We start from the raw sequence: 23172 nt of genomic DNA, 5'->3' as shown, positions 1-23172 counted from the left end.
AATGCCTAAGGCCTTTCTTAAATCACTCAAGCATGACAATTTCTTTCAGCTACATTAACTTTCTGTAGCAAGTGTTACTGAACTTGTTCAAGTATAATTTGCTTATGTTATGCCTTTTTGCTTACTCACATGACTAAAGTACTTTTCTCTCCGCGCAGTGGCATTACTAAGTCCCTGGGGTACAGAGAAACATGCTAGGAATACAGATTATAGCTTTCATATTTTGCTTCTGTGGGCTGGGAGCTGCTATTGCTGCTACTGCATCGAATGAGTGGAAAGTCACCAGTCGAGCATCATCTGTTATCACTGCAACCTGGGTTTTCCAGGGTCTTTGGATGAACTGTGCCGGCAACGCGCTGGGTGCTTTTCACTGCAGACCTCACCTTACTATCTTCAAAGTAGAAGGTAAGGAACTGTAATTTAACTGGAACATATGGAGAGCTGTGTGTATTGCGAGATGTGAGCCTGAGGAGAAAAAGATTATTTTGGCTTGTGCAAGAGATTATGATTAAAGCATTGTGATGAATATAAGTAAAGGATATTGTAGGCAGAGTATCAGAAACAACTTTTTAGGGATGATATGTGTTCCAAGAAAGACAGTAAGCTCTACTCTGTGGTTGGTAATATGCGATAAGTATACTGGACAAAGTTCCAGTAAATACACTATCAGTAACAAACGACTGTTAGCAGAGAGATGGACTAAACTGTCTTCCAGCTCTAATTTCCATGCAAAAATAAGCATCCTGCTTACTGGATGGGAAGAGGAGGAAAGATAGCAAGGTCTGTGACAGTTATCAGTACTCTTTTTAGTATCTAAGGAAATTATATTGCAAAGAACCGTGTCCATGAATACTATCCAAATATTCATATGCTGGGAATAAAGTGCATGTGTATATACTTGCTGTATCACAGGCTAATATTTTAACTTTAAAGATCAAAGGTGTGCTGTTTCAGAGTGTCCATTTTTATGGAAAGCTTTAGATTTGGAAGCCATCTACCAGAGCACAAAACCAAACAGGCTCTATGTCAGGAACAGGTTTTCTCCGAGACGGGGACTAACTAAAAGTTTACTACTCAATGTGTTTTCTGTTTTGCTCTGTGTGTCAAGCAGTAAATGAAGAGGTTTGTTTTCTGTTTGTTGTTAAGCCAGAGTAGGCAAGACAGTGTTTTCAGTGAAACTGTGTGTAAGCACTCACGAGGGCAAGGGCAGAGGGACTGCTCTCTCCTGGATGGGGGTAGCACACAACCAAGATGGAGTCCGGCTAGAGTAGGAAAAAATGGGCTGAGACACTGTTTTTTTAGGGAAGCAGAAAAGAAACTCAGACTAGACAGAACCAGTCTTCCAAAGCTTTTATGGGACCGGAAAGAAGCACAATTGTAAGATGTAAACAGCCAGTGGTTGAATGAGACATAAAATGTACCATTGCATGGTTGTTACCATACTACATAAACAGGGTCATAGACATGCCTTGCACGCACACGGAAATGTGGGGATGTTACAGATCCATACCCTTTCTTGCCTCTCATGCCCCTGCCACATCAGACTGCACGCTGGGACATACAGATCAAGTTTTACACATATAGAAGACTTTGAGATAAAACTCTCCATCATTTTTGTACACATTTTATCATGCCCTGCTCAATCACAAATTGCACGTGAGGGATGTGAATGGATAAGAATAGTTTTACTTCTTTTAAAGAATGCGGCTCATCAAAAATGGCTTAAAAGGCATAGAAACTCACACATATGCTTTAAAAGCGAATATTATATCTTTGCAAATCACCATTTACGCATTATTTCTGCCAAGATTTAAAGAAAAAAAAAATCAACACTTCTCAGGCACATATGATCAAATTTGTTTAAAGCAAATGCAAAGTACTTCAGTAACTAGAAACTACCATTATTGCTATTACTAGTAGTACAAAAGCTGCTTTCAGAATAATCAGCTTTAATCCATTTGCCGCTTTGTATTCTTACTATTCTTTCGATCAATGGCAGATTGAAACTTGAATAAACAAAATATGCATCATTATGCGTGCTTCCTTTAAATATGTACTTAAGCATCTGATTAAGATTTTGCTTATTTGCTGTTTAGAGTAACATAGACAAAGAAATTCACAACAAATTAAAATAGCACGCTCTTGTTAAAGTAAGAGAGTAGCAAACTGCTGTACTGACATTTAGGAAATCTAATTTTAACCTGCCAGTGCAGACACCAGCAAAGGGTAATGTTACATGTAGCAGAAACACTACTGGGAAAGAGTGAGGTATTTTGTTTGGAAAACCTGCTAAACATAAACTCCTGGTAATCCAAGGAAAACAAGAGTTCAACAGGGAGAGAGCTTTGCACTCTCACTCTGTCCTACATTGTAAAACAATAAAACGCTCAGACTAAAGTAATGAACTCCCATCTCTGTCCTCAGAGCTTCAATATATCATCATTATTGGCGTACTGACGTCAGGATAGGCTGCAATATAACTTTTTCTTCTGCACCTTAATTATTTTATGGAATCTATTTGCAATTTGTCCTATAGCCAAAGATAACTCTGTTACACAAGCCCCTCGCTCCATTCCCTACCTATCAATCTTTGGGTTCCCTCCCAGAAAGTATTAGCAGTAAAAAACGTGTAACTTCTACTCCAAAGCAGATGCATTTTATCATTAAAGTTTTGATTGTACTTTCGGGGGGATTTTGCTTCTACATAAGCTTTGTGAAATTTAAAGATTTTTATTTTTCCTATTTAATTCATAGTAAACAAAAAACAGACTCCAGAGGTTTTTCTCTGAGCAGGATTACCCTGCGGTCATTCGCAATATGTAGAATACATATTGCATTCTACATATTTGCCATATGTAGAATACCAGAACTGACTTCCAGCTAAAGACTCGTTGTGCTGATAGGAGCATAGCCAAGGCAACAAGAGCTCAGCTTCTGCAACCCAGCCCACCTACAGATCTTGAGGGGTTCATGTTTCTGGAAGTCTGGGTTAGCGCAGCCCCACTGCTAACAGTATCCAAGCTAGCTGGGCTGTTGCCAAATGTACGTGTACATTCACATGTACAACCGCAGTGTACTCTACTGCAGTGACTGAAACATTCAGATTAAAGATCCTGGAGGAGGACGATGTATTTATGGTGACACAAATAGAATATTGTTGTAACTACAGTCATTTAAGGCAATGTTTGTGGGAAGAAGCAGTATCTTTTATCAAATCAACTGTTTTGGGAGAAGTATGCAACAAAGTCATTCATCAGATCTGACACGAATACAGCGAGCTTCAAGCTAAATATTATCTGGGAATTTTGTCTCTTCAGTTAACTTGATTATGATTATCAGTGCACCAGATATACTCATGGAAATTATGTGATCAAAACCATTACACACAGGCATAAACTCACACAGTCAACAAATGCCAGAAATTAAAATTAGCAGAGAGACAATATGGTTTAACAAACCCACTAACCTCTGATTAAACTCTCAGTCCTTATCAGTAAGAAAGACCCACAAAAACCCTTCACAGGGTGAGCCTGGAACTAAAGCTCCTGACTCCACTGGAGTCAGAGCTGTCATGGACTCCAGAAAGATACTGACTTCTTATGGCAGAGTTTCCACCCACCCTGTCTTCTGCTAACTCCTCAGTGCTCCTCAGGCAGTAGTTACCTCTCTTCTCATTCCTTTCATGTTTATCATCCTGAATTCTTACAATCCCAGAATTATCCAGATTTGACGAGAGCTAACTTTTAGTTGTCTAGCACGGCTTAGACACCTTATTTAAGTATTTGGGTTTTGGTGATGCTACAGAGAGCTGTTTCATTCACATAAAAGACAGAAGTGTAACTAGCAAACTGTATTATGACACTTCCCTAGTCAGTCAGGGCAGCTACTGGGCTTCTTCAAACAATTAGTTTAGCATTTGGCATGCCTAGCCTAGGGCGCTGTTTCATGACTCCTCTGCACTCTCTGGTTTTCCATGCCATGCATCCAGGGAGGTGTACCAGCAAGTGGAAGAAATGTTCTTCCTTGGACCTTTGCTTGTTTGAGCCTAAGTTCTTCTGCTGGCATCTCTTAGTCTTTCCAGTGCTTGTTTTGATGGAGCCGGGTGGGGCAAGTAGTGCTATCCTGACAGTAGCCAACATGGAAAGGGCAATGCCCAGGTGATCTGGGTCACATCGGCTGACAGATTCAGAGCTGCCCTTTCATGAAGCTGCCACTGTAATGCAGCTAAGGGTTGGAAAGAAGCTGAAAGAAGGCAACTACTGTTGCAGCACCTGTACCCGGAGCAGCCGTGCTTAGTTGAAGACCATTTGAATTCCTCTGACTGTGGAGAGCAATTCCAGCCACGCTTCGGGGTGACACTTGCAACTTTCTTAGAGTTCTCAACCCAGAGCAGGGAAGGACTGACATGAGAGTTTCACTCACTAGAAAGAAACTTCCTACCAGGGAAAACACACTCTCCATTTGATTGCAGCCGGTCGTCAACGAGCCAGTCAGATATCTGTGCCGCAGACAAGGCCAGGCTTCTCCTGAACCTATGAGGAGGGAACTTGCTGCTAAATCCCCCAGAGACCAATGCCACTGCTCTGTACCCGTCACAGGTGAAGTTACATGGGGGCAGGCTGAGTTGAGGGCTGGGGCTGGAGACTGCGCTCCTGTCCCCGCTACCGGCCAGATCCCCATGCCCTGCCCCGCCTGCCATTGCCCACTGCACATTGCCTGTTGCCCTCTCCCTGCCTGCTCACTGCCCGCTCCCTACCTGCCCTCTGCCTGTTGCCTGCTGCCCACTCCCTGCGTGCTCCCTGCCCATTGCCCACTGCCCACTCTCTGCCCGCCCACTGCCCACCCGCTGCCTGCTGCCTGCTGCCCACTGCCTGTTGCCCACTACCTGCTCCCTGCCCGTTGCCTGCTGCCTGCTCCCTGCCTGCCCACTGCCCATCCGTTGCCCACTGCCCACCACCAGTTGCTGCCCACCACCCGTTGCCTGCTCGATCCTCGCTCGCTGCCTCCCACTGCCCACCTGCTGCCCACTTACTGCCTGCCACCCATTGCCTGCTGCCCACTATCTTCTCCCTGCCCATTGCCTGCTGACCACTCCCTGCCCACCCGCTGCCCACCACTGCCTGCTGCCTGCCGCCCACTGCCTGTTGCCCACTACCTGCTCCCTGCCCACCCGCTGCCCACTTACTGCCTGCCACCCGTTGCCTGCTGCCTGCTGTCTGCTCCCTGCCCATTGCCCACTACCCGCTCCCTGCCCGCCTACTGCCCACCTGCTGCCTGCCGTCTGCCGCCCGCTGCTGCCCGCTGCCCGCTCCCTGCCCGCCCGCTGCCCACCCGCTGCCTGTTGCCTGTCGCCCGCTGCCCGCTGCCCGCTGTCCGCCCCCTGCCCGCTGCCCGCTGCCCGCTGCCGCCCGCGGGAGGCGAGCGCGCTCCTCTCTCCATGGTGCTGCAGGCGCGGCCCCGGGGAAGCGCGGGCCGTGCCCGGGGGCGGTTGCCGCGCCGCTCGGATGGGGGCAAGAAGCTCCCCCTCGTCCCAGAAAGGCAGCGTACCTCCGCCCCCGGCTCGCCCCGGGTCAAGTGGCCAACAGGACAGCAGTAGTTTAACTGCACCCAGAGCCACGGCCAAGCAGCCGCAGAGCGTACTTTTGGGAGGTCGAAAGGGGAGAGAGCCGGGCCGTCAGCCAAGGGTCAGTGGCTGCAGCCACCAGCAGGAAGGGAGAAATCCATCAGGGAGGTTTTCTTCAGGCTAACGGCCAGCCACAGAGGACTCTGCTGAGGGATAGTCCAGGTAGTCAAACGGGCAGTCATGAGGGTCTGATATTGAGGTTAGAACTGTGTCTGTGTCTCAGAACTTTTCTGTAGCAAGCAAATCACAGAATCACAGGATCACAGAATGGTCAGGGTCAGAAGGGACCTCTGGAGATCATCTAGTCCAACCCCCCTGCCTGAGCAGGGTCACCTACAGCAAGTTGCACAGGACGGCGTCCAGGCAGGTTTTGAATGTCTCCAGTGTGGGAGAATCCACCACCTCTCTGGGCAGCCTGTGCCAGTGCTCTGCCACCCTCAAAGGAAAGAAGTTCCTTCTCATGTTAAGATGGAACTTCCTATGTTCAAGTTTGTGCCCATTACCTCTTGTCCTATCCCTGGGCACCACTGAAAAAAGACTGTTCCCATCCTCCTAGCACCCTCCCTTTAAGTTTTTACAAGCACTGATAAGATTCCCCCTCAGTCTTCTTTTCTTTAGACTAAAAAGACCCAAGTGCCTCAGCCTTTCCTTGTAAGAAAGATGGTCCAGTCTCCTAATCATCTTTGTAGCCCAAATCCTTCTAGGAAAAGTGCTAACTGAAAGGAGTTATGGTTGATTTGTGGTCAATAGACTGCACCAACCCTCCGTTAAGTTTTTCTGCCCAATGGGTACAATATTGATTTGGTGATTTAGAAAAAAAAAAGTCAAAACAGCATTGGCAAAGTTGCATCAACATAAAAAGAAATATACACTGGGATCAATAGCACAAATTTGGGAATGGTGACCATGAGACATGGTCAGAATTCCTCTCAGAGTTTTATGGCTTTATTCCAAATTAATCTCCATTCCTCAGCAGGCAGAAGGGTCACTGTTTGGACTGATTGAAATGCTGATTCCAGCATGGGGACTTTTGTGTATGCAGAAAAATAGGGTGTTTAATCTTGGTAACGAAAGCTTTTCCGCTCTCAGGGTTTGCCTCTCCATTGTAGAAAGTCTCTTTCCAACCTGATGGCCTCCGTTCTGACGTTAGACGACTGGGTCTGCTCTCCACTCAAGCCAGATAGACTGAAATGTATGTTTGGTCCCTTGAGGAAGCTGTTAGTGCACTAGAGGTCATGAGATGTGATGATAATATACAGCAAATGTTTTTGCCAGCTGTTATATACTATATATCATTGTTCACCCTCTCCCCTACCCCCATCCCCAAAAGTGAACGAAGAAAGTAAATGAAACAGTTCAGCCTGGGTAGGGGTTAGTCTGAGACATAACGGGTCTTATTAGGGTGGTTTCAAGTAAGGAAAGGAATTGAGTCCTATGCAGCAGAGCCATTCATGAAGCAGAGAGCCACATTTGACCTCGCAGACCCTGGCAGACCAGATATGAACTGAAGGAGCAGGTGCAGGCTAACTCCCAAGTATCCAAGAGATTTTCCTCGAGGGAGCTCCAGCAGCAGCTTTGCAGTAGATCCGGAGCAAAACCCGGGGCCTCCCTGTGGGTGGTCAGTCACAGAGGAAGCATCCAGACCCTAGGAGTCCCCCAAGAGGCAGGACAACTCTGAGAAACATGGATTTTTGGATCTGAGAGCTGAAACATAGGTTAGAGATTCTGAAGTGGTTCACAAGGAATCCTGCTGCCAAATTTTGTTTTCCCTTCGAGCTCTTTGTTTCCAAGATTTTAATCTATAAGCTCTGAAAATTCATGAATCTAAACCACAATGAATCACTCTTTACTGCTATTTACTATGAAGACTGTCTGGCTCTGTCCAATTACTTGAACCAGAATAGTCCAGAGCTATGGGGCAGACTGGAAAGAGTGTGTGCCTACGGGCTGATTTGCAGCCAGAAAGATACACAAAGGGAGTCCAAGAACTGCAGAACTAGACTGCATGGGGCCAGCTGGAAAACAGAGAGGGTGGAGGCTTTCACAGCCAGCTGCCAGTTTTGGACGAGAAGCTGATGGCAGGTTACAAACTACAGACTTTGACACTGCGTTAAAATCCGTAGAATTCCAGAAAAAAAAAAAAAAAAAGGCATTGCAGACCAGCCCTCCTTTTTAGCTCTTGTTTACACCTGCCAATTTGACAGCACCTCTGTGGTCCTCTTTTTGTGCTTCTCCCCATCTCTGTACAAGGACAGAGGTTACGGTGCTGAGATCTTTTTCACTTTTGTCAAGACCTGGACAAGGGTAATGCTGCTTCTGCTTCTCTTCAGTTGTCCTTATGGATTTTGCCTGGCCCACAGCGCCCCAGAGGTGGTCTTCATTTGCAGAAAACCAGTGAGGAAATCTGGAAGGCGCAAAGTGCTGCTATTTGCTAGCGTGGTTCCCATGCAGCTGGTGCAAGGATGGGAAAGCAAATCTTGTTATTGGGGCATTAATAACAAAGCTCTTTCATCTTCTAATACTCACGCCAGGATAGATTGTTATCTCTGCTTTGCTTTTAGCTTTCTTTGATTACTCCTACATAGCAGCGGAGAGTGTGCTACAAAATGAATAGGACTCAGCAGTAATTGGTATGCAGCCAATGTCTTAAAATACCTCTGTTCAAACAGGTTTTTTACCCTGGTCTGCCTTGCGAGCACTGAGGTGGGTGAGGGGAGCTTCCCTGTAGCGTGCACTGAGGGCCAATGTACCTCTTCTAATCTTTTTAGCAGTTGTGCTGCAACCAGAGCTTCATTCAAAGCTACAGAGATACAATCCCTTTCATTTTCACAAGTCCCTGCAGCAGGAGGGGAGAGGAGACCAGGCAAAACCAGCTGTGGTAGGTGGATGGGTGAGAGAAGGAGACTGAAGTACAGATCATTAAAGCTGATGATTTTGGAATTCACGCTGCTGAGATTTAAGATTTTAAATCTGTAGCCTTCTAGCACTTATGACAGTTTCGGGGAGTGGTGCAAGGGGGAGGAGAGAGGCTGAGCAACAAATAGCTTGGGAATGGGTATGGGGGAAGGAGTGTAGCCAATGGTCGTAAGGCGAGAAATTGCAGAGAAAAAAATATATGTAGATAAAAATCTCTGCTGTGGCTATCAGGTGGAGTTGGCTGGGCAAGTGTGAGTTAAGTGCCAATTTAGCAGAGAAAACAAATCCCTACACAGAAAATAGGGGTGTTAAATCCCTCAATGAAGGTGTTATTCTATGTCTCATGGTACTTACACATAGTTTTGCAATGTCAAGCAAGGTGCCAGATGAGCGCAGCCATTTTAATAGAGCTGTGCACATGGGATTCCTCTCCATATCCCACGTGCTTGAAGTCCTACAGTGTCTGGTTATCCCTATAAGCCTTCCCTGGAGTGGGTGCTGTGGGACTCTGGTGGTTTAGGGGCTGATTGATGTATCATCTTGGGTGTTTCGCTCATTCAAATGACATCAAATGCTCAGAGCAGAGGTGTTACCAGGGGTGTTACTGAGGGCTTCACATTCCCACATTTTCAGGGCGCTTACTCCTTGAATCAGTCCTGGTGCCAGTACTGTCAGGGACCTCTGGCTGTGCCCAGCAGATGCCTGCAATCCACTCAATCTTCTCTCTACAGACAGGACATTGAAGGCCGGGGCTCCTGCATGGCTTTCCTCTCCAGGGATGCATTTCCTAACATGGGGGAGACCATACCAGCTCAGATGGCTGTCCCTTAAAGTAGGGCTCTGTTATGTGCAAGGCCACTTTCTTTTCTCACTCCACGCCTCTCAGTCCATGGCCATTGCCCAGCACAGCCATGCAGCACCTCACAGACCTGCTGACCAGCTGAACTTAGCATGGGGTTGGAGCAGCCAGGGGTGCAGGAGGTGAGGCAGGGGCCTGGAAGCTGAGCATCTGAGAAGGGTCCCAAGCTGAACGTATGAGATGTACCTGGCGGGGTACCTGGCAAGGAAAGGGGCCTTATGACATTTCACTATTGATGTGAAGAAGCAGCACCTCCCTTTTGATGGTATTCAGGATTTAATAATGGGTTTGTGTCATTAAAGTCTTCCTGGATTTTATTACTTTTCTTTTTAAAAAAAAACAACACACATGTATTCGAAACAAAATTCAAGTCACAAAACCAAGCATTCAAACCTGCACTAGTTTCACTGTTAATAATAAACCAGCAAAGTCTTTCTGTTCCAGGGGATGCTTTCTGTCAGAGAGAAATGAACCAAAAGGCATGAAACCAGGGTCAAAGGAAACAAAACAAGAGATGTGAAAAAGAGTCACTCGATGAGGTGGCACAGATAACAACACCACATCTGCCAGAATCTGTTAGTGTAGACCCTGCAAACTGGCATTTAGCTAGCTGAGGTCACTCAAGAACAAGGGTGGTTGCTAAATAGGATAGACCCTTAGAACAAGATGGCCTTATGCCTACTTCATGCCAGGCACAAGACTGACAGGGGATAAGTGGATGTGCTGGCCTGGAGAGAAAGATGGAAAGCCAGATTATTGTTCTGCCCCTACAGTGACCTTTTATGGGATGCTGGGAGACACTGTTGCCTGCCCAAGTATTAAAAAATCTAGAACTTAAACATTTATGGTCTTAATTCGGCAAAGCACATATTGAAATTCAGGCACGTGCAAAGTCTCCTGAGAACATCTCATTCATCTCTCACCTGAAATACCTTGTACTGGTCACCCAGACATTCGCCCTTTAAATTTCTAAAAAAGGATCTGAAACAGTTAAAAAAGCAGAGGCATTGAAGACTTGTAAAGACCATGCCCAACAGTCTGCTGATGTGATCACTTTAGTCATGTTTCTTTTCTACTGTGTTAACTTTTCTAAAGAAGATGTATGTTAGTCTGGAGGTAATTAACCAAGCTCTAGTAAAACACGTCCTCAGGATTAACCTGCTTAAAGACAGAATTTTTAAATTCTACATCCTGAGCTAAGATTTATGTTGTACTATTGAACAGTTTTCTGTAAATCAAGACTTCCATGTGGCAGATTGTAATACTATACACCATCAACTGGATATGTCATTAATCATGTTTTATAAGATTATTTTAGGTTAGACTCCAAAATTTCCCTGCTAGCCTCTTATTTTCCCAAAAGATAATTACAGACTCTACTGGTATCTGAAAGAGTGCAATTATATAACCTGATAGTAAAAATGAGAAGCAAAACTGAATACTTGAAGATTCTCCTGAATTTTCTTTCATAGTAATATATACTGGTTTTCTACCAGGTATACTCCACCAATTTTTATATTTGCTATTATTTTTGTATCCAGCTAATATGTGAGGCTACTTTTCTGCAGTCAGACACAAAGATGTGTTTCAACTTTATATTCTCTTACACAGTAAATGTGTTTGGGGTAATGCACACTGAATCATATTTCCAAAGGAAATGAGAGCTCAGAAGTTCTAAATTTCCGCTGCAGATGGAAATCCGCCAAAATCTTCTGTTATTTGGAAACTGCCTTTTCCTTCTTCACAAATGAATTTCTAAACAATAACACAGAATGTCACATAAAAGCCTTTCTATTGACATTTCATCCTGTAAGCAGCAAAAGCAAAAACCAAACCCCAGCCACTAAGAAACAGTGAAAGTGACTCACTGACCGTATCACAGTGCAGTGTTTAATAGGGTGACCAGGAGAACAGGACTCTCCGGAAATGTAGACAGCTTCTCCACTGCAAGCCCACCACGAGCCCAAGCTGCTGCCCCAGGCTGGTATCTCATCCCAAGCGAGCATCATACCACATGCCGGGGCCCTGAGTCAGCCACCTTTTGTTAAGAACAGAAGTAGTTATGTCACAAAGTGGGGAAAAGAGGTAATTTAATTAACTAAATCGTTAATGGCATCTGGCTTTTCCATAGCATATTTTTAATGGAAATATTCCAGCTTACAAAACAGATGATACCACTATATCCCGGCAAAACCAATGCAATAGACAATTTTACTTTCATTTACATCACCTTTCAACATATTAATGCCGTAAGTAGTTTTTGCTTTACTCAGTGGCTATTACAAAACCTCCAATATCAGGATTATTTAATATTCTGTCTAGAAACTCCGTGGTTTGCATTTAATCTTTGCAGAAATTCAACATTTTCAAGTAGCAGTAGCGCTTGTCCCTCCATGCGCAGCAAGACTCGGGTCCCCTTCCAGCAGACCTATTTGCTTGTCTTGGTGGAGACCTTTTGGCCCTCATGAGTGCCTCCCCATGCAGGCCAAAGCTCCCTGCAAAGAGATCCTTTTGATGCAAAAGCCAAAACTTCTTCAGCTTTCCTGGTGAGCTGGGTGTCATCTTGCTAGGCTACAAAATCTTCACATTGGCTGTACTGATGAGGTAGGATTTGTTGAAATCCCAAGGTGATGTGACCTGACCAAAAAGCCCCACCAGCTGAGAAGTCACCTGTGTGCTAGTCAGAGCCCTGGACCTCAACTTTTGAAACCAGGGCACCCACCGCAGACAGGGATAGGATATGAGTGGAAGGCAGCAAATTTGTTTTCCTCCCTGGTCGGGATTTGGGTCCATTCCTGCTGAGTCAGAAAGACTTGCAGCCATCCCAGGCAGCTGACATCAGCCAGGGCTTCTTGCCCCACGGTCCCAGAGTCTGGGCAAGCACTGCGGGCTGGCACTGCTCACTGAGGTCTGCTAGGGAGGTCACTGCCCATGGTGCTGTGAACACCAGCACTTCCCCATGGCACGGCCCTCCTGCACATCTCTTGCCAACTCCATGGCCTTCATCTTCTTTGCTTTTCTCCCTCAACCCTTTTCCCCCAAGGGCACCTCCGGCTGAGACCACCACAGGGCTCCTCTTGTGTTTCTGGCCCACACTGGAGTCTGGCAGCACAGGCTGCAGAGGGACCATCGTATTACCGCTGCCTCTGCGTAGGTATTTGAGATGGGTACGTCCTTCCAGGAGGTGCAGGGAGCCCAGCTGAAGTACAAGGTGGAACAGTCAAAGGCAAAGAAATAATCCAGAGCTGGAAGCATGTCCCTGAGGGAGAAGGAGGCCACATATGGTAGAGCCACCTTCCCCTGAAGAAAATGAGACACAGCACGGTGGGACATGGTGAGATTCAGCGCAGGCGTATAGCAGAGAGTGAAGGGGTTGTGCTTCTCCAGCTCTGTGCTTCTTGGCTGCCTTCCAGATTGTGGTACAGGACTCACTTTCAAAGGGTCAATGGCCATTTGGGTCTCTGTGGATAGGACATCGGGCACCGCCACAGCCATACTTCGGCCTGGGCTTCACTGGGGGTGCAGACACCCCCAACCCATGTCTCAGCTAACTTCCTTCTGAGCAGTGAAGCTCCCCTGTCCTGGCCGGTGGTGGCGGCCCCCTCTTGAGGGGCTGTGCTTGGCATGGGTGGGGAGAGAGACAGGAGGAGAAACGGGCAGCTGAGTCCCACATCCCTGCAGTTACTGTCTGCAGGCAAAGCCCTGCCCAGACATGCAGCGCAGGGGTGCGGTGGACTGCGAGGGGTGGCTGGTGCTTCCCCTCCCTCCCCTCGGTACACACAGAGCAGAACACTGTGTGTGTTGCAGGAACAAGCATAAACTTTTCCAGCCAAGGTACTTAACGTGAGTCTGTTTGCCAAGTGGCTTCACTACCTTCTTTGGTTAAGGTTAAGAGAAATGTTGTTGCTCAAAGGAGAAAACAAGTGGGGGTGTTTTCCCCCCTCACCCTTCCTGTCTGCAAATCCAGGCATCTCTGGTCTGCAGTTCCTTATAAACAAAAGAAGGAGCTTTTGTGGAGCCTGTTGATAAGAGACGCTCCACACCACCCCACATCCCACAGAACTTTATTATTATTTTTATGTTTGCAATAATATGCAAATGTTTGAGCACTTCCTATGGTCTCTTGCTAGTCGTGCTGCAGTGTGGCGATTGCTCCGGTTACTGTAGGGACAGAGTAATTCATGACTGGTTGTCTGGGTGTTATGGTTTGAAGAACCCACAACAATTTATTGTTGTTTAGACAATTATTCTGTCACCCAATGACCCCTCCCCACCTAGCAAGGGGAATCAGAAAAAAACCAAGGAAACCTGAGGGTTGAAATATAAACAGATTTAATAGAATAATACTAAATAATTAACATTAGTAATACTAAAGAACCAATATTGATCCTGAGACCAATATAAAATACACAGGATTATACCAATTCTTTCAGTAGGAAGCTGTGCACTCCCAGCAGTGGACAGCAAATGTGGGACACTGAGCGCCACGGCTTCGGGAGGAACGGAAGGCCTCAGGGGTTTGGCATAGGGGCAAGAAGTTCTCAGGATAGCAGCCATCATAGAAAAGGAAAAACTCATCCACAAACTTCCTAATTCATACTGAATGTGGTGTTCATGGTATGAAATAACCCTGTTGGCAGCTTAGGTCAAGTGTCCAGCTCGCTCTCTTCCTCATCCCCATACCTGGCCAGCTCAAAAACACCGAGACCTTGAAACCGGCATACCATAGCTGGCTATAAAGTAAATATTTTCACAAATTCAGACACTAGAGTCTTCTAAAAATGCAGTTTTCCCTAGCATTAGAAAAGACCTTACTGAAAAGTAAAATTACTGAAAGATAAATTAATCCTGTGTCACTCAAACCAGGACACTGGGCCAGCGGATAGAATTTGCACTTGATCAACAGCAAGATTCAGACTTGCCCTGGTGGAAGGAGAGTCAGGGAGACAGGAACGGCTTTCTCTTGCGCTCCTCTTTCTGGAGAACAGTTTACAAGGAGCTAAAATGCTTGCAGCCAAGGAAAGTGGGTCTGGTGTGCAACAGCTGGGGCACGGGTAGGCAGAGAGCTCTTGACAAAACACATAGGCCACAGCCACCCAAAATACGTCAGGCAGCTTAAGGAAAGCAGATCATTAGGAAAACAGAAGGTGAGCTTGTGAGATGCAAGGCTCTGCCTTGACCTGGTGGTGACAATTTGGTCACTGCTTTCAGTACAGGAGGGCCTGGGCTCAAGTTCTCTGCAATTTCAGCACAAGCTAACTGCTCAACTGGGAGAAATTAGATCATTTCCAGAAATTCTAACATTTTAATCAAAAGAATGAGTGGGAGCTCTTATTTAAGGAATTTGAGTACTTTACAGTTTTACCACTGTGGATCATTCCAAATAAAAGTCTGTGTCCATGTTGCCCCTGCTTGCCCACACAGCCCTGCAGCTGTGATAGTTGTAGTTCATAATACTGAAGAGAAAGCACTGCTGAACAAGGGAGAGGCACTAGGAAGAAAGAAGTGTATTTTAGGTGTGCAAGGCTCCTGAGTAGCTCTTTAAAAGAAGAAGGAATGATGAGTAAAAGTCTGTTTCCAAACAAGATTAATTTCTATTATGCATGAGTCATACAAAGTGATTTTTGGAGCCAGAGATTTTTTCACTGGCATTGCTCACTTTCCTCAGTAAGCAAAAGAAATAACATTACTTGAAGGTCTGAAGTTCACTGGGTTACATCTGCTTTCACTCAATTCTACCAACAGCAATATTTTCTAAATGGTTTTATTTCTTTTTTTTTTCCCCTTTTCTCTCAACATCTTCGCAGCCTTACTGTCTCTATCATGCCACTAGCAGAGACGGGATCATAAATTAGTACAGTGCTATGTCTGACCCGGTACTGTTGCTCAAGTAACATTAAGTTTTTATAATCTATCCCCTCCTTTGCCTCAAAATATCTACCTTCTCCTTTCTATATAACTTCCTGGAAATTAAACAGAAAAAAAATTCCACGAGCTCCTAGTCAGCTATCGGGTCTGTGTAGATGGACCAGCAGGGATCAATCCAATATCCAGGATCCTCTCAGTTGGGATCAGGCAATGTGTGACATGTAGATTGCACTGTGTTGCAAAAGAAAAGCAAGTCTTCATAAAAAGAGCTTGTCTGTGAGATGTGAGATGGCTTCAGCTTGGCACAAGCAAAGCCTCTGCTGCAGTACTGTGTCCAGTTTGGGTACTGCACTTGAAGCAAGATGCACAGCACTTGGAAAGCACGCAGATAAGAGCAGCTAGAATCCCTCAAGTTTATGAAACATGACCTATGAGGAAAGACTGGAAGAGTTAAGACTGTTTAGTCTAAAGAAGAGCAGACTAACTGTAGGCACAAAAATAGCCTTCAAATACGTAAAAAGTGGCTGCAAACAGGAAGAGCATAATCAGTTCCCCATGTCCAGTGGCAATACCACAGGAAATGGTGAGCCTGAATTACCACAAAGACTGTTACCAGTTTTAGCTTTATAGCCTAAAAACAACTGCCCTTTACCATCTGTCTACGGACAGACTAGATCTAAGCCCTACCTTAATGTTGTTACTCTGTGGCTGGTTTACTCTGTGAGTACCTGAGTCAGCTCAGTCTTATATGCCCTGGTCCGTTCTAGGTGCCAGAAGTGAAATGTGTCCCCTGAAGTCCTTGTCTCTTCTCTCTCGGACTCCCCCTTGCAGCCTGCTTAGGTGGAAAGCTGTAATTCGGAAAATATAATTCATAAAGTATCTAAGGTCCAGTTGTTGGTAGCCCTTGGTCTACAAAGTTCTTTTAGTGGACTTCTGGTCTGCAAAGGTTGGTTGGTATTAAATCCTCTTGCGCCTTTTTTTACATACATTTCCTACTTTTTGTCTGAATTTTTGTCTGTAGGTGTTTTGTTCGGTGCTTGCAGACCACATATCTCTGTGTAACATATTTGACGCCCATGATCTGGCCTAAATATTGCTGAGAGATCTACAGCCCTGAGCAAAGGCAGCACATTCACATTCATCCCATTTCACTTCTCTATGCTGTTTTCACTGCCAAACAATACTTTCCTAACATATCTGAAACAGCCTGAAACCGAGGAGGCAGGGGAGACAATATAGGCCAAAATGCACGAAGTACTCAAGCTGTATCAAACATTCCAGCATCTAGACTGGAATCTGAACAAAAAAACCATGCAGTTAATGGCCAGCTCAGGGAAGAGTCAAGCAACGCTGGCAGGGAGAGGCAATGCTTTCAATAAGCTTCATGTCCCCTGTAACAGCTGAGATTTGCCATGAGACTGTAATCGTGTGTACAGAACAGGCAGTCACACATTAGTAATCTTGAATGGTGTGGGTACACGGTTCTCCTTCCTTCCTACCTAGAAGATGTCCTGCTTTATCAGGCATCTGAAGTTGGGCACAGATGAGGTGCTAAAAGTTGCTGCCCTGGGTCTCAAGGATAGGTTTAGGATTTATTCCAGAGCACTTTAGACTTCTGTGGTGTAAAATGCTGTGTAGGAGCTAGTCACACTGTGGTCTCCTTATAGTCAACAGGGACAGGGCATCCTGTCCCCTTCTAGGACAGGATCCATCCTGTCCCTGGGAGACATCTACACCAAGTCAGAGGAGCAGTATAGACATGCCAGTTGGCAGTAAAGCAGATGGGTGGTTAGTGAAGGTACAGACACACTGGGCAGGGTTTGACTGAGTCCCACCCTGACTCAGCAGATACCTTCAGGTGAATCCTACTCCAGATCACTCGGATATAATTTATACGGACACCTTTCAATCCAACCCAGAGTGCACACAGAGAGCAATTTCCTCCTTTCCTCCTGCAGCTAATTTTCCCATATTTCATATGTCTCCCTTCTCCAAGTCCATGCCCAAAGGGAGCAACGCTTTCATCCAAAGCTGCTGCAGGGGTAGAGCACTGCAGCCCTTAAAATGTCACCTCAGACTGAGGACCCCCTCTCCATCCCACATTATTAAGTCTTCATTCAATAGACCTTCAGCTGTCCAGGACTCGAACGGGCCTTGATGTGCAAAGCCCTGTCGCTCCCTCTTTCCCCACAGCCTGGATGCCCCAATGGAATCTATGTTCTACTTTAGCCATAGTGCAGTGGTGGGCATGAGTAGGAAAACAAGTCTCTGCTGGGCATTCGCTGACAGCCTGGATCTCACTCATGCAAGAGATAACACCAGCTATTTCAAAAACTAAGCCTGCCATTTGTTCTTTTGACCGAGCTTTTACATAAAACGAGCTCTGTGTGCGCGTGTGTGCGCACAGAGTTAAGCTGTCCCTCATTTTCCTTGTGCAGGAGTAATGCCCTCCTTCTTGAAAGGTGCTTCATTGATACCAGGTTGGAGGAGAAGTAGTTACAGCAGGCAAAAAGGCTGATCAAGAGGAAGGGCTGGTTAAGCTCAGTTGTTTAAGGCTCTATCATTGCCAGGCAGCTTTTGGGAATCAATGGACATTTTCATAAAGTCTTTAATAGTTAGAATGCACTGAGACAATATAAACGCTTTCCAAAGGAGCCCTTTGTTGAAATTTTGGCAGTATATCTCTGGCTGGAGTCAAATAAATTAGTTATCAGATAAATCAGTCATGCCAGCTATGAGAGCAATACCAAAATAAACAGAATGTTTTAGTCAAATCCATGAAACAAAAGGATCAGCAAATCTTATTTAAAATTCCCCCATGTAATTGATGCATAATTAAGCTTCTAAACATGAATGCAAGTGTGCTGTTCCAGAGTATGTGATGACGAAGATTATATCTTTGAAAGTAAATGGGGATCTCCGGATGCGATTAAAAGTAATTTTTGAATTGCTGGTTCCAAGTTCCTACTGGCAAAATCCAAGAAATTCAAAGCCTGAGTCATTCCTAAATTACTGCAGTTTTGATGCCAGGGAAACTCCAGAGATTTTGATGGAGTTACACCAGACTCAGACTGTTAAAAAGAAAATGTCAGGATAAGTTTCTAGAAATTACATTCTACAATAAAAACAGTGTAATACCAGCAACCCAACTGCCTTATCCCAAACACGTTGCCTTAATATACCTAAGTCTAAAATACCCAAAAAACCTGAACTCTTGTAAATTTTGCTTGGCCTAAAATACAGACAAAATAATAACAGTGATACCTTTATTGTTATTCCAGTTATCCTTAAGTTTACCTCAAATATTAAGCATTGTTTTCATACAAAATACTTTTTAAAAGCTGCTTCTATTACCAGTGTCCTTACCCCACTCCCTGAGGTGCCTGTTGGTCTGGCAAAGGCCCCAGGTCCTGGGAGGGGAGAAGTAGGGCATGAGAACGAGACCATTGGTTGTAGCGGTGTAGGTTAGAAGCCCTGCTTTTAAATGGGTCGAGGAAGCTACAGATGTTGCGAGGAAGCTTTTCTTATCCAGTTAGTGTTTGTTTCCGAATAGCTGCTATCTCAGACCAAACTGTTACACTTTGGGTGCCTAAAGCGAGATAAGTAAGCTCACCAACTGGCCTTGTGCATCAAGGATGCAGTTTTCACTGGGTTTGATCGTCCAAGCCTCTGGAATCAAGTCCGGAAGGGATGCAGGGCCTGAGCACATCAAGTCTCGCAGCTTTGACGTGAATCTCCTGCTCTCCCATCACACACTTTCCTACATCAGTGCCGGCACTCCCCTCCTGCACAGCCGTGGCCACCTCTGTCCTACTCTGATCCTTCCTGTGCCAAGTGCAGCTGATGATTGTGTCCTCCAGGGAAGGAGCCCTACAAAGGGATGGCTGGGGTATGGATGACTTATACCCAAGTAATAACGCAATTAATGCATTTCAGCTCAGGTTGATGATGGGATTCCTAACAGAGGCAGTACAGAGAGGTCTCTGAGAAGTAGGATTTCTTCTCCTTTCCATTGCTGAGCACTTGTTTGCATGAGATACCTCTCCCAAAACCTAAAAACATTCCTCACTTACCAAGTCCCTTAGTAGCACTTACCCTAAAAATAACAGCCTTTGTCACATTTATTCACTAATGTTGTATTCAGCAGGTGTTTACGTAAAGGACAGGCTATCACCTCTGTGCACACTCACCAAATTCCACTGAAAAAAGACTAGAGAACAAGCTTCAGATGTATATTCTTTGGTGGAATATCCTCAGAGCAGAGGAATTTCACATTTCCTCATGGAAATGTAGGAGCTTTGTTGAGATTTGGCAATGTGGCTAATAGTTTGACTTACATTACTTCCCTTTTATGGTAGCTTGCATACTATTGAATTCCATATCTGCGTTTTAATTGCAGCAATAATGTTGTGTTCTTTCTCTTGAAGGATCAAACCGAAGTCAATGCTGTATTTGCATCAGAAAGGCTGTGCCACTTTCATTATTAGCATAAACCACACAGATTTTAGAACTGATAAGGGCTACAAGGAAAATGTTGCTCCGTAGGGTGCTTAGGGCATTGTGAATCTGATTCTGCGTCATGAGATATTTTCATTGCTCTGCTGATGGTCAGCTATATTCACATATTTTAGGGATTATATCTCTTTCATGCAGTGCTCCACAGAGGAACCAAACACAGACATTGTGCTCTGTTTGCACTTATCAGGAACCACTGAAACCAGAACAAATGCTTATTATTTATTATTATTATTATTGGCTTCTAGGAGTACATGTTGTGATTGGCACTGTGCAAACACAGAACATAAAGACAGCTCTGTCCCAAAGTGTTTATAATCTGGGGAGCAAACTTCAAAAGAAGCGGGTAGGTTTATGCTATAAAGTAGGATGAAGAAAGAGGTGGAAGAAGAAGAAGATCGAGCTTGTTTGATCACGCTGCTTCATGAAAAGCAAAAGGAAAAAATCCTTTGGATTGATGGGGTCTGTAGGCTTTTTGTCAGGCTGTTCCTCCAGGGAGCTGGGAGTTACTCCACCAGTCACCGCTGCGTTTCCCAGCTTGGAATCATTTCTGTCAAAATCGAGAAGGTACATCACCCTGGCTCTCCTTTTGAAATGTTTTATTGTTTATGATTCTTCAGCATCTTGAAGAAAAGGATCAAAATCTCCAGTCAGACCATGCCCAGAAACGAGATGGGAGCCAGAACCGTTGGCCGCAGCGTAATCATTGGATTGGAAACTGCGTCCGCGACAGCAGCAGACGGGGGCTCGGCAGCCCCCACCTGCTCTGCAGCCCCCGCAGGATGGCCAAAGGCACCTTCCTCTGCTGTGCCACGCAGAGGCCAGCCCACCAGCAGCAGAGCATCGGAGATGGGAAACTGGATCCAGTCCTCTCCAGCTCTTGAGCTGCACACAAAGCCTTAGTGCATCTTAGGGCAAAACACAGTCGGTGTGAAGAGAAGGTGCTTTTGTGAAAAAGGGACTAATTATGAAAAGAGAGAAAAACTCAGCTGTAGAACCCCATGGCCACTTTCTCGAAGTGTTTCACGATTTCTGAGCTGGCGACAGCACCAGAATACTTTTCTGGTATCGGTACAAGAAAGATTCAAATGGTACCTCAACTCACCAACTCAGACAAGTCATATTTCAAATTGATTTATCTGTTTTTCAAGGAAGAAACAATTTAAACACATAAATGGTTTCACTGTTTAGCTCCAGTCTATTTTACACAGATAATGCTTTTAAAGAGGGGGTTTGGATTAAAATAAGTAGAGTTTCTTCAGGAGAGGACATAAGACGGCAGAGATTTCCTGGGAGAAAGATGTCTCTAACTTTTACTCTATTCAAACACCAAATGTGAGGCTGAGAAGAATACATGTAGGGAACATTTATGTAATTGGATAAAGAATGACGTCTTGATCGTACAGATTCTCAGTAACCACCATGGAGGCAAAAAGTTTCAGCACAGGAGATTCCCCATGTTGGCCCTCCAAAATGATCAAGAAGGTTGTCAGTTGATACAACCTAGGAAGAGATAAAGATATCAGTCCTCATCAATAATGGGCTCTTAATTGCATAATTTGAAATCTTCATCCCATAAAGCAATTTGTTTTTTCCCCTTTGGTACAGTTCGTGTATTTCACATTGTGCTCTTCTTTTTTAACATGCTGGGAGAAATTAATCTGCGAGCACAGGAAGCAGGTTTTGATGTAGGCACCAGTCTGGACCTAACCATCTGAGCAGGAATGAGTTGGTCACTTATCCGAGCTTCTGCAATATACTTAAGAAGAATCAGATGATTTCTTTGAGTTTGTGTCTTGCTTCTGGGCTAAAAATTCATTTATTATTGTCCATTAACGTGTATATGACAGAAGCTTTTATATAGCCCGTTACAGCTGAAACTATGGTCCAAGAAACAACTGTTAGGGGACGAACTTTATGTAAATGCATCAAGAATTGGCTTGGTGGCAGGATTAAAAGTTTTTATGTGATCCTCTGGGATAAACATGTCTAAAACTTTGATGTTGGGATCCTCAAATTACTGTGCACACAGAAAAACAAATCTTTCTCACCTACAGACAAAAAGGAGAGGACAGTGTCACATTATCCAGGCACAGGTGTTCCTTCTTTCTCCAGTTCCTCTCACTCTTTATGCTGGCATGTTCAACTGGACCTTATTTGGAAAGAGGAGAGCTTTTACAATTGATAATCCTTTTTGTCCTTGAAATGCCTGAGAATGTGAACCTTGTTTGTCTTTTTTTTTCCTATGAATTTAACTCCTATTTCTAGAGATTCAAAAGTTCATCGGTAAAAACCTAAAATTACTCTGTTAGGATGTTCAGTCCAATTATGGCTAAGACATGTAAGAGTATACAAACCCGGTAAAGTTTCCACAACATGTAAAACATTATCAAATGTTGTTTACACGTTTCATTTGAAATGATGTCTTGCATAACCCTTGGATGTTAACATATGCGATTAAAGTTTAAACTTACACCTAGCACTCGTTAATCTGCTTATAGCTTCCCTCAGCAATATCTGTGAAAAGGTATACACCGAGACTGATGTAACTAACCTCGGTTTGTGTAAGTCTGGGGCATGACATTTCCTTTAAAAGGGGGCTAGCACCTCCTCTTGTAAGCCTCGGAACTCCGGAGGAGCCTTCATTGGGAGCACCGAGGTGTGTCAGCTAGGGCAGCACCCGCAGGCAGAGAGGGCAGAGGCTGCCAGGGAGCTAAGCACAAGTCAAAATATTGTTGCAAATAATGTGGCAGAACTGGGAATACTTTAATTTAGATGCATGCCGTTTCAACAGCTGGCATTGTAGCTTGGCCAGCAATAAGTTCCTATTTGCTACCCATGCTAACGAAGGACTGAAAGCCACTGATGATTCAGCAGCTGTTTGGGGTCCTGCTTTAGGGTCATTTCAGCAAACTGCGTATTATTTTTATTGAGTGCAAAAAGCTCAAGGTATACAACATTTAAGTACAGCTTCCTACCCAGAAAGCCTTCTACTATATCAGGAAATAAATTACATTGATTTCACGTGACTTACCTGTACTGGCTGTTATGCATCTCTTCATTGTCTTACAGGTACTTACAAATAGTTTATTTCACTGTTCAAAAAAAAATCCAACAATTGGTATTAGGTGTATGAATTTTTAATTCCTTGATGTTTCTGTTGTGGTTTATTTTTTTTAAGTTTGGCCCTGTTTGTCCTTTTCCAGGCTTCTGCCATTTACAAATCCTCCATGAGCCTGTAAAGGCTCCATCTATGGCATAAAATAAACCAGGCCCGAGTGGTGTTCAGGATTACTCAGGGCACACTCCAGAGCAGATGTATCTTGGGGAGAGCCGGCTGGTGTGGCCCAAACCGAGCCATGAAGCTGTACAACTGGCAACCGAGGTCCGA

General features: G+C 44.8%; 1 protein-coding gene across 1 annotated transcript in view; it reads left to right on the top strand.

Moving 5' to 3' along the window:
• Positions 1–320: 320 nt before the first annotated feature.
• The window catches only part of CLDN10 (claudin 10), a gene marked incomplete at both ends in the record, with an annotated part of 64185 nt that continues 41333 nt past the window's right edge, over positions 321–23172 (top strand). The window contains one exon of the mRNA XM_082495064.1: positions 321–405. Within this exon, the coding sequence (XP_082351190.1) occupies positions 336–405 (70 nt within the window). The remainder of the gene's footprint in view (positions 406–23172) is intronic.

This window comes from Vanellus vanellus (genome assembly GCF_965231255.1).
Source record: "Vanellus vanellus genome assembly, chromosome: 1".
NCBI classification, from domain to species: Eukaryota; Metazoa; Chordata; class Aves; order Charadriiformes; family Charadriidae; genus Vanellus; species Vanellus vanellus.
Note: the sequence above shows the minus strand (reverse complement) of the source record. Positions and strands in the feature narration are given on the sequence as shown.